The 12118-nt window shown below is 39.4% G+C and overlaps 1 protein-coding gene across 6 annotated transcripts in view; it reads left to right on the top strand.

The window, feature by feature from the left end:
* SPTBN5 (spectrin beta, non-erythrocytic 5) overlaps positions 1-12118 on the top strand; it is a 95285-nt gene that overhangs the window by 42506 nt on the left and 40661 nt on the right. For all 6 annotated transcript variants that reach the window (XR_004497846.1, XM_033515024.1, XM_033515023.1 and 3 more), the window contains 2 exons: positions 1978-2181; positions 3420-3569. Coding sequence is in view for 5 of the 6 variants with exons in the window: in XM_033515024.1 (XP_033370915.1) it covers positions 1978-2181; positions 3420-3569 (354 nt within the window). In the remaining variant the exon portion in view is untranslated. The remainder of the gene's footprint in view (positions 1-1977; positions 2182-3419; positions 3570-12118) is intronic.

Raw genomic sequence — 12118 nt, 5'->3', positions numbered from 1 at the left:
TTCAGCTATGCCAAGGGGTGCACAAACTTAATGTTAGTCCCAGCTGTTCACAGTACTTTTTTTATTATATTGTTTATATGCGGTCCACAGGACTTTTTGATTAAAAAAAAATGCACAGATTAAGTGAAACAAAATAACCAATTTCCATAAAATGAGAATTCTGCACAATCATCTAGTGTATCTCCTTACACCCTATCACGTACAATTTTAATGTGATTAAATAGCAGAGCTGGTCTTGACTAACACACAGCACAGCAGAGGGCTTCAGATCCTCCAGGGAACTTTGTCAAGGAAGGTGAGTGTAGACACAGACTGAATGTATTTCTGAATGATCTGAGGCTCTTATTCTGAAGTTTATGCTGGGATCTCCATGATCAGAGTCGGGCTTTGCTTAGGAGGTTCCTGCAGACTGATGTCCACTCTATCCTTAAATATTGCTGGCAGTCTAGTCACCTCTTACTGGCTCTTGACTTGTTCCATTGCATTATATATCCTGAGGCTTATAGATTTTTTTCCTAGTGATTTGCTCAAAATCTCAGGGAGTTTTAGACATTTGCAGTGCCAAGTGCAATGTCAGTGTCTACAGTGACATCCAGCTGTGTGAATTAATTAGTTCTACAAATGGAAATTATGCCAACACGTGTGCACTACCACAGGCCCCTTTAAAAGGACCACACTCTTTTTAAAGAGTCATTTAGTAGTTGTGTTCACTTGGCTTTTAAAAAGCAGTGTCTTGGCTTTAAAGCTTTAAGTCAGGACCCCAAATTTGCCAGTTTTAATTTTGTGGTGCTTTTCTGAACTTTTTTCCTGGCTGTCTTTACAAGATTTTGATGATACAAACAAAAATCTATGGGTAAAATGGACAAGCCAAGAATCTATTTCCATTACATAGTTTCCTTCAGTGAAAAAGCCAGCAACCATTTAAAAGAGACAGTTTTTACTTTTCTTCAATAAAATAGAATGTTTCTTCAGCACTTACTATAAACAGTAATATTTTAAAATACATTTTATAAACCTGAAAGACCATTTGCTATCTAAAAATTGAATCAACTAATCCAGACATAGTTAAACTATAAAAAAATTTAATCATCATATATAATCCCTTGTATATCCCTCACAGTCCTAGTTTTTACCAACTGGCACATAAGAGCAAAACTCCTACTGCAGATTCGACTAAGAATAAGAATCCTAAAGTAAGTGACTGTTGAAGGTATAGAATCAAACGGAGAAAAAGACATACAAAGAACATGAAACTGGTTTTACTTGCACAGTTTTCTTCAATCACAGTTAAAAAATAATCCTCAGGGATTTGTTTTAGCATTTTCATGCTCATAATTCCTTCAGACATTTTGTTATTGCATATATAGTTACTGGTTCATCAGATTTTGAAAATGAACTAGCATGACATATTTGTTCTTCCCAATCTCAGTCCTGTAGTTCCACAAACCAAGAGCTGAATCTGTATACTTGATATGCTTATGCAATTTCTTATGACCTGTGATTAAACCTTTTCCCACTTCTATTAGAGTGCATTTGTTTTTCACCTGAAAATTCTCGCTCTCATTTTAGAATATGTGCATAGCCTAATTTTCAGACAGACTTGTATTAGCCAAAGCCTTCACAGAAATGTAGGACAATACTGCTTTATCCTTTATGAAGGAATAACATTAGAAAATACTTTAAGAAAGATGGATTAAAGGGCAATAAATGATATCATGTTGTCACTGATATGATACAAGTTTGTTTATGATTATGACACTACAAACCATCTAACACAGTATATAGTAATTCCTGCAGTTGTGTTATCCACCTTTATAAAATTCATAGAAGTACTGCAAGAACTAATGAAATATTTTATTTATCTATGATTTTATTACCCATTTTTCACCTAAAGTTGAAAAGTCAGACCAAGATTTTACTGCCTGCTAACCTAAGCTTGAGCCCTAACCTCAATTTTCATGTTTTCTTGGGTTCCAGGTGTGGGACTATTTCTTATGGACAGCAGAAATAATAAGGGAAATGAGAGCCAAGGAGTCTATTCGGGACATATCTACCAGCAGCCTGAGACTCACCCAGCATCAACAGCTACTGGCAGAGATCGAAGCACGAGAAGAGAAGTATGGTCATGTTGTACAGCTAGGACAGTCCCTCTTGCAAGATGAGGAGATGCCATCAAAAGAGGTAATTGAAACTCCTCTGAGTTCAGTCATACATATTTAGCACTGGACCCCAATGTGGCTATGATTCTATATTGTATCACACTGTGAGATACAAAAACGTGTACACTCACTTGTCTGTGCCCATGACCTACATCTGCCTCAGCATGTTACCTATCTTGGGCACAAAAACATCTGTTCCATTCCTAACCTCAGCAGCAGATGTGTGGAGGCATCTCCTGAAGGTCCCCTGCAGCAAAACTGGACTTTTTCATGAAGTTCACCATGTTCTGAACCATGGAGTCAATTATACTGACTTCCCAAACTTGATTTTCACACAAATGCTATGCTTTGTATTACAGTGGTATATGCACACCAGAACAGTCTGGACAAAAACCTGTCAACCAAAGAATGAAAACACTCACACATATGAGAGAGTTTAAAGGCAGATTGAAGCATTTTCTGTAGTAAAAAATTGCACAAGTAAAATATACTCCTTGGAAATGAAGGATTTAAATCAAAATGTCAGTTTACTCAAGACAAATGGCTTCTAAGATTCTCACATAATTTATTTATTTTCCAGTACCTACCAGCTCATTTCTCCCCTGACAATTCATTAACATGTCTCTTGAATAACTGCAGAAAAATGCAGAGTTTGTGCAAGTTCCTGTCCCATCTCACCAAGCTATTTCCTGAAAATTTGCTGAATATTGCACAGTATGACTATGGTAACTAGAAATCTTGCTGACTGTAAAGTCCTTTTGCCCATAGAAAAAGGTAGGAAAAATCTTTCAGAGAAAACCTGTGGATATACAATGCTTTAAAGCTGAAGTTATGTTAATTCTAACCTTGTGGCATGGATTTACTGACTAGAAGAACATGCTATGTTGATAATTTATATTTCAGTATCTGTCACATGAAAATTTGAAGTGCTATGATAGCACTCTTAATGCTTAAAGATAATGAAGAATTAGGATCTGATTCTAGAAGCCACACTAGAGAAACAGTAATCTTCCTTTGCTTTTGGTTTGGACTGTTGTATATGCTGTAAGAAGCACTCCTCTGTTGCAGAAATGAGGTACCTCTGATTATCTCTCTACCCAAACAGTACAAAAAATTCGTTCTACTTTTCTTTCTGTTTAATAATTTTGTTGCAATTTAAAGGCATTATCCACCACTCCACTTAATTCTTTCTCCTCTCAATTTAGCCAGATGATGGGATATAAAGACCAATACAAGTTTTTAATTGGAAATTTTGTTCAGATTCAGCAGAAGCTACAGGCTTTGTTGGAAGAAAAGAAAAATGTATACAATGCATGGAGACAGAAGAAAGAGTGGCTGGAAAAAATACACCAAGAACAAATGTTCTACAAGGATTGGGATCACCTTGACATGCTCCTGAACTCACAGGAGGTAAGCAAATTATAAACTTGATATAGCAGTTAAAACTCTTCAAGCATGTAAACCCTTTCAAACTAAAAAAGGCACTACTGTTCACCTACAGCTTGAAATCCTTGTGCCTGTGTACAGACAAGACAGCCTCTTTTATTGGTATTGTTTGTGTTGTGGTATCATTTGGAAACTGCAATGTGCAAGAAGCTCTCCTTTCTCATGGGGCTTAGGTGTGGAACAGAAACAAAGAGATGATCCTTACCTGAAAGATGATTCACAAATATACTTAGGAGGGAACATGTGAGCATCATGACAGAAGAGGGAGACAAGAGTCTGATATTAGTCCATTTTACAAACAGATCTCAGTATGCCAGCTGCTTAGGCACTGACAAATTTTGTAGGATTCAAAGAGAAAGGAAATTGTAAAGAGTGTTTGAAGGGAGTTTGCTTTGCAGGTGTTGCTGGAATTCTCACCTCAGGCTGAGAGTTATGCTGGGAAAATGTAACTAGTGGAAAATGGATGTCAGCAGTGTGAGTTAATACAGTAAAGTAAATTGACTTCTCAGTTCTGCAAGGGCATTGATAGGAGTGTGTAGAACAACAATGAAAGAATTTATGAGGAGTATTAACTTCTGTTTTATGTGATTGAGAAAAACAAGCTAGTGAAAAAGGCCCTCTCATGAAAAACGAGGGCATATATAATCAATGCAAAGAGTCCGAAGGATGATCTTATTATCAGCATTTTGCAGCTCTTGAAATAGATTTTTTTTCACCATTTTTGAGTTATATTTTGTCTTTCTTGCACTTTCTTTGATTCATGTAACTCTTAAAAAAGGTTCCAGTTCAAGGTCTGGCATTTGCTATTACAAAACAGAGTGCACTCCCTCTACAAATTCATGAACTGATAGATTGCTGCAATTGTGCAGGGATTTGGCATGCAAACCACATCCATGGGTTGCAAGCTGCCAAACTGAAGGATTGACACCACACTGGAGGACGTTGCACCTCTGGGTCATTTTTCATTAAGGAAAAATAATTCTCCAAGACCACTGACAGCAAAATATTATGGCTCTCATTTTGCCCTGAGCTCTGTTTTCCACCAGCGCTTTGCCACTGGCACTAAATCCTTTTGGAAACTGATTCTGAGCTGTGACATGCAGGGATACTTAACCCTTTGTGGCACACAGTCCTGGAGCTTTCTGCTACTCCTTCCTTGAAGGAAATGTATGTTTGCATAATTCCTTATAATCGGTTCTTTCGGTAAGTGTGACCTGCATTCTGGAGTTTGTGACATGAAGCAGAGTTTCACCTAGGTTGTGGTTTCTGGAGTAAAATATTACATAGTTCTGCCCACTATTTGTTGCTAATATAGCAAATGACATGATTTGCATTATATCTATCACAATTCCCTACCAAGCAGTGGTACACCATTGTTAAGCTCCTGCACAGGAGCTTATCAGGGAAAATGTAAACTCTATAAAAGTTTGGCCACTGCATTTTTTCTCTTTTCATTAAATTGATGTCAGCCAACACACAGAGGCACTATCACTGCAGCATCTGCTTTGATGTAATGCAGGGGTAAATGTGTAGGAAGCTATTGTGGGTAGATGATTTTTTCGCCCCTCTGTTGTGAGACCTGGTTGCAAAAGTCTGTATTACACATATATGAAAAGTTAACGCACTTGGCATTTCTGGTATGCCCCCAGCACTTTCTCTACAGGTAAATGGCACTTCATATTACTTCTCAGTTCAGATGAATTTGCCATTGCCATAGGCAGTGTGACTTAGGCTGCCACAAAAGTGGTGGGTGTTCATCGGAGGCTAGGTAAATTCTCCTGATGGGATCAGAAACCTCAAGTTTCTTCAGCCAAAACAAAGTCAGAGAAAAAAGGTTATGACCTGGAGGACCATGAAGTGCAGTTCTGCTTTCAGAATCTTTTTCCCATAGTATCCTCTCTATGAACTTCCAAGGAGTCTGGTGTCAGTTTTCCTTGCTGACACTAAGCATCCAGAAGGTGGAACAGTAAAGAGCGGATACTCGGCTGTCTCTTCACACAGACCACACTTTACAGTCAAGCTGGCTTTTGCAGCTGCCACCATCTGCCTTGTAGATCAGAATAAACAGTTTGACAGTGGACTGATGTTCCTTAGCCAATACTTTTGTTTCATGTTTCTGCAGCTGAAGAACTCTTGGAAGAGAAATCTATTTGTCTTGGATTGAACTCTGTTACTACTACATAGAGTTTAAATGTGGCTGCGTAGTGATACAGACAAGCAGCATGATAGGAAAGCAGTTTTTCAAACATGTTTTAAAAAAAAACTCAGCCAGGGTGTCAGCTGAAGACTCTCAAACCATTTTCCCAATGGGAATTTCATCATTTTCTGCTTTCAGAAAGGACAAAAGGAAACACACTTTTAAGAAAGATTCCTATCAGGCAAACAAATAGAAGCAATCTCTCCACCCTTTGTGTTTCTTCTCTGCGTTTGAGTCAAGGCTCGGTTACGTGCATTTCATTTTTTATGTCTGTAATATGTCTGTGTAAGGAAGCATGTAATGATTTTTCAATCCTATTTTGCCAGTACTTCATATGCCATAGACCAGAAGCAAGAAACAGGGGAAGGGAGAAGGCAACAGAGGAGTATTTTAAACTATAAACTACTGCTGAGAATTGCTAGTTCATTCACTGTCTGTGCCACTGTGACAGGTTTGACTTTAAGCCAGCATCTTATATTACATCCAAGTTATTTAAACCTTCAAAGGATTTCTGTAGAATATCATCTACCATTGTTCTGTGCTAAAGAAAATAGAGCACATGTGAAGAAAATTAGGCAAACATATATATATTTATTTTTTTTAATGAATGCAGTTGTGGAATGGAGATGGAACTTCTGTAGGAGTCTCTTGTAAGAGCTGCAAACTGACATCTCGTCATGCAGAGCCCAGACAATTAACAGCTGAAAAAGGGAAAGAAGGAAAAAGCTTATTTTTGCTTTGAGCAGAAACTGTGTCCAATACTGTCTGCTCTGTTCTGATCTTTTCACAGCAGCAGATCCATTGCTCAGGTTAGTTGCTTTGCTTTTTTTCACAGATGAAATAACAGCAAGTCTGCAGGCTGTCTCTGGCAGGCACTTTTGGCTCCCTCCTACTCTGTCTGCAGTCTCACTGTCAGAACACTCAGGGAGCAGAGCCGTATGCTCCCTAATTTATCTTCCAGCCCGTCCCACACTCATATCGCTTTGCAGATATGACAAGAGGTGGTAGCAGTTTTAGAAGAGCTGAGATTTTTTATTTTGAATGTGGATTTTTTTTGTTCATATTTTTCTTCCTGGAGAATGTTTATTCATCTCTCATTCCTTTGCTTCAGAGGAAGAATGGAAATTTCCAGTGCCAAAGGGAAAAGGATTAGGACTTGGTTTTAAGCACAGGGGGAAAAGCAAGCTTCTGTGTCTTTGAATTTTGCATCATTTAGGACTAAGCTTCAGAATGTCATACAGGGACCATCGCTGCAAACCTTCATCTGCAACCTACGTCTCCACTGTGGAAGTGCTGCTCTCTTCCTGTAGAACGACCCCACCTCCTCCTTTTGAATCTTCTGTGCAGGTCAGGCCTTTTCAAAAGATGTCAGTGCCAGCTTGGCATCCTCCTACTGGTCAATCAGTCGCCAAGCTTGCTCCAGGAAATGCCATCTCACCACCCAGCAGTGTGTCTTACTGTTCAAGGCTAGATGTCATCCTGGCACACACAGACCAGAGGAGAGATTTTGGGAGCACTAATCACTGTGTCAGTCCTTCTGATGAGACATCCACATGTTCCAGTGCTTGCAAGGATCCCTGGGGACATGGATATGAGAGGTCTGGCACTCAGTCAACACCTGCATCTTACAAGCAATATTCAGAAGGAGAAAAAAGTGTTCATTGTATTTCCCCTGGAAAAAGCGATCCCTTGAAGCTTGCTCTATCTTTGCCTTCAGATGTTCTTTCCTGCAAAGCTCCATCAAGCTGGACATCACGCCTAAACGTTGATCTGTCTGCTGTTCCAGCTGCTTCTGTGATCCACAGGAAAAATCTGCATGCATCTCTGGAACCTTGTGATTCACTGCCAGCCCAACAAGGCTGTAGCCAGTGCAATGTCCAATTGTCAGACCTCCACTCTTCAATGAAGCTTTACATTTCAACGTGCAGCTTGATGATAAAGCCTTTTCCAGCAGGTTCCCATGGAAGCAGTCATGCTCATTCAAGTCTGCTCATGCCACAATTAGAAAAGGTGCCTGAAACTCCCTCTGGTCTTCCAACACGATCCCAGAAACCAAAGCAAGGTTTCCCTTCAGGTGGGTCATCAGCCCTTCAAATCACAAGATTTCATGTGACTTCCTCCAAGCATTCTGGCCTTCCCCAGCAGACTTTATCCAGAGATGTATGGCTGTCCCCAGCTGTGCTGACTGGAAGAGAAAATTCAGCTAGTGGGAATGAGATCATGAACAAGGATTTAAGTCCAGAGTTGATTGTCTTTCAGAATTACCCTTCATCTAGGCCAGAGTTTAGGAAGACTCCGTGTGATGGTCTAACACCTGCTCACCACAAGGTTTCCAAAATCACCCTGGTATTTGCCACTCCTTGGACTGCTATGCCTATCCAGGTGGTAAGAGAATTTAGAAGAAGCCCAAATCCAAAAATCTTTATCAGAACTCTTGATTCAGACAGAGCTGGTCCACCCTTTCACCCTGTGGAGATTGGGGCTGGCCTCTCTCTATCAGTGAACCCTGTCTGCTGCTCAGGGTTGCTTTCTAGCCATTGGAAAAGATCTGCTTTGAGGCCTTCCCAGGAAACATGCACTGTCAGAAGCGTATGCCCTGACAACCTTGTGACAAACATAGCAGCTCACACCACAGCCTCAACTCACAGAAACACAGAGCGTGCCGGATCTCCATCTATCGCCGTCAACATTGCATCCTTTGGATCTGGGAGGAGAGTGGTGAAGATTTGCATTCCATTCTAGGAACATTTGCAAACAGAAGATCCAAGTTGTGTTTAACCAAGCCACGTGGATTTCTTTTTGCATGGATCCTGCCATGTTCCAACTCCCTAAAGATGACTTGCAAGACAATGAGAAAGCTACTTGTGTTCTGCTGTGACCAAGGCTGCAGCTGCAGCTTGATCCAGTGAATATAAGGACTCTGCTCTAATCGAGCACTTAACCAGCGTTTCATTTTAACCATTAGAGTGCTGTTGTTAACACAGCATACAGCTGCTTACAGACTTTGCATGATTGGGCCATAGTGCTCAGCACTTTGAAGATTGGAGACTTCAGAGCCAAGAGCTGGTTTTCTTCTCAGCTAGGTTGGACTTGATGGTCTCAAAGGTCTTTTCCAACCTAGTCAATTCTGTGATTCTGTAGTCAGTCTGGGACCTGGAAAAAATCCTCAGTGTAGTTTTCCTCAGTTCTTTTCTGTTTCACTGTTTTCATTTCCTTACTTGTCAAATTATGGTGTATTTCTAAATGTTAAATTCCTGGGTTTGTAACTTTAAAAGTAAGGCTTGTTTTCAAAAGCCAAAGTATTTAAGTATGTAGAAAGAAATCACTTTTTTCCCCTCTTAGAAAAGGAGAGCTACCGCCCTTTCCTGAGGGAAACAAAGGGAATTTAATATCCACAGCACATCAAATCTGGATATCCCAGCAAAGTTTCTAGCAGTGAAACTATGGAAAGTTTCAGAGCTGCTTTCAGACAAATATTTCATAAGTAAAATATTTAAATGATGATGTTGTATGGGTGTAGATTCGGGTCTAACACCGAATACTTACAGGGTAGGGATCAATATTGTGCATTTTGAAGGAAGAAATAGGTGTGAAGAAGCAAACATAGCAGTTATCAGAAAAACATCGGTTTTGTCTCTGTGTTTTTCCCATATATATTTCCAATAGCAGATAACTGTATTCTTGTGCCAAGGAGACAGTATGCAGTATGGGGAGGGAAGGAAATTTTAAATACATTCAACATTAGAAATTTGCATATAGATGGTGAGGACAGATGTCAATAATACAGGGATGTCAGTATGATAGAAAAAACGTATGTTTTCTTTTTATAAACAACTTTAGTGAGTTTTATTCTTTGTGTGGTTATAGTATGATACCTTCTTACCACTTTTACTGAAATGAAGCATAGTAAAACATTTCTGTGAACTTTATATAGTCATGGTATCAAGAACACTTACTTACTTTGCTAAAGCAAATTTATGATTATTTTAATTATTGTTTCTAGTATTTACTTTTATCAGAATTAAGTCAAATCAAACCTTATTCTTCTCCATCTCGACATATAGCTTGGACTTGCTTACATGCTTTAAGTGGAGGTTTTTAAATCTGGTAATTCAGGCTTTTAGTACATGGTGAGAACAGAAAGATTTTCTGTCGTGTTCCAGCAATCTCAGCAGCAAGCCCGTGGCAGGCAGTGAGGGGCAAAATCTGTGGAGCTTGTTATACTGTGAAGAGCAAAAGAAGAAGAAGGAAGTGAATTTGCACAAATACTTAAAATACATTTTATTCCAGAGAAATAAAAACTGCTCTTCTTGGAATACAAATTTCTTTTGGGGCTGTGTCATTTTCCAGTGCATATAAATGTGAAGTTGTGGCATCTAGACAACATAGTTATGTTAATAACTGAAATGTTTCATTTGGTATTTCTCCAAAAGCTAGAGCTGGCAGATGCTGTCACATATCTGTGCAAATAGCATTGGTTTATTTTAAATAATTATTTTTTTTTATTGGACTTTGCTTTTAATTCTGAATTCACTTGTATGAAAAAGCTCTTTCTGGCAGCAACTATGCAATGAACTCAGAAATAACGAAAAACTCCAGTTCAGTAGGATTAAAAACTGTTTCTATGCTTTACATTGCTAATAACTTGAAAATTTTTTCCAGAAAATCTCAGAAATCTCAAAAACCATTTTGTGGTTTTAAGCATCTTTGGAAGTCCTCACTCGAAAAGGAATCTGTTCTATAGTGAGTGGCCAAGTCTTTTACGCTTTCTATGGCTGAATATTAAATTACCAGTGATGGGCCGTGATTCCTAATAGAAATAAACTTGAAAGAAAGTTTATACCTGCTGTACTCTGTGGGAGACCCTGGTAGGTTACCTGAGGAGAGCTGTGCAGTGTTTTGTATTTGAAATCAATGTGTCTCATTCAGAGCAGGAGTTAGGAGACCTGTCTAAACGTGTGCCAGAAAGTGAAGTAATTGGTGACAGGCCAGCACTGTGGTGTGGGAGCAAGTTTTTATTCTGCTTTCAGATTGGTATAACAAATGCTTAAATGAAAAGAAAATGTTGTGGTTCTGATTAGAACAATGGCTGTCAGAAGATTTCTGTGTAAAAGACAAATGGAATATGTTTACCTCAGCAGCTCTCCAGGCAGCAGCACTGCAGGTGCTACAGGGGCTGCTCTCCTCTGAGCACATTGTCTCCCCTGCAATGTATGTAGACACTTCCCTTCTGCAGAAATTTTCTTTCTGAGCACCAGTTTTCCTACTCAGTGTCAAAACCTTGGTTGCCAAGGGCACATGCACAGACTTCTTCTTGGAGGACTTAGTTCAAAGCTTTCAGTAGCCAGGAGGACTTTTGCCCACTGCTGTAACATCCAAAAGAATTGAGCTTTCAATGCCCACTGTCACTTGTACTTAGTGGATTTCAGTGGGAGCAAGGCACTGAGCTCTCCAGTGGCAGCTGCTTATGAGTCACCACCCCACACCCCTGCTCTCAGATCTCTCTCTTCTCTTTCTCTAAGGAAAATAACCATCTTCCCTTGCCTTTTTCTTCCATCAGAGACATACAAGCAGGAAGAGTAATAGCTGACCCTTTCCTCAGGTATCAGTTTCACTGCTAACAGTTACTAAATAGAAGTCCCAGAGGTAAATCATTTTTGACCAGAAATGGTAGATAACTCACAATATATATCAAGAAGCTACAGAATTTTTAAAACAGGGTTTAAAACACCAAAATAGAGATGCAGCATGTGGCTCTATGTCAGTGGTGCAAATACAGATGGTAATTATAAGTGGTTTAATAAAGCATTGCAGTAGATAGACCTGGAGCCTACACATTTTTCTTCAGAAGTGCAAACTAAATCCAGTAACACTCTAAAAAAGACCTCTCTCGTCATTTCATACACTTGATAAGTAGGATAGATCAAAGGATTAAAGTTTGAATGACAGAGTATCTGCCTTCTGGTGGGGGCTGTGTGTAACACACAGAGACACAGCAGAGGTATTAATTTATTAATAAGAGGTATTTCTTTAGACATTCTGGTGAATTATGGGCCAGACTTACTCTAAACTTTGTCCTGTTGTACAGTGGCCTTTCTCTCTTCATGACTTCAATTACTGTGATGGGAATGGATTAGCACAGAGCAGTTTGAAAGTCTGGCCTGGACATGATATTTGTTTGTGCATTTTCCTGTATAGGCAAAATATTCACAGCTCAAAAATGGGCCAGAACATCAGGCTGAGTCTGGCTGTCAGTCCTCTTATCCACAGCTCCCGAGGAGGGCTGAGTGGTGGCAGCAGTAAAAAAGTCTATCGA

Source organism: Parus major, chromosome 5 (assembly GCF_001522545.3).
Source record: "Parus major isolate Abel chromosome 5, Parus_major1.1, whole genome shotgun sequence".
In the NCBI taxonomy this organism is placed as follows: Eukaryota; Metazoa; Chordata; class Aves; order Passeriformes; family Paridae; genus Parus; species Parus major.
This window is presented reverse-complemented; position numbering and strand designations above follow the sequence as displayed.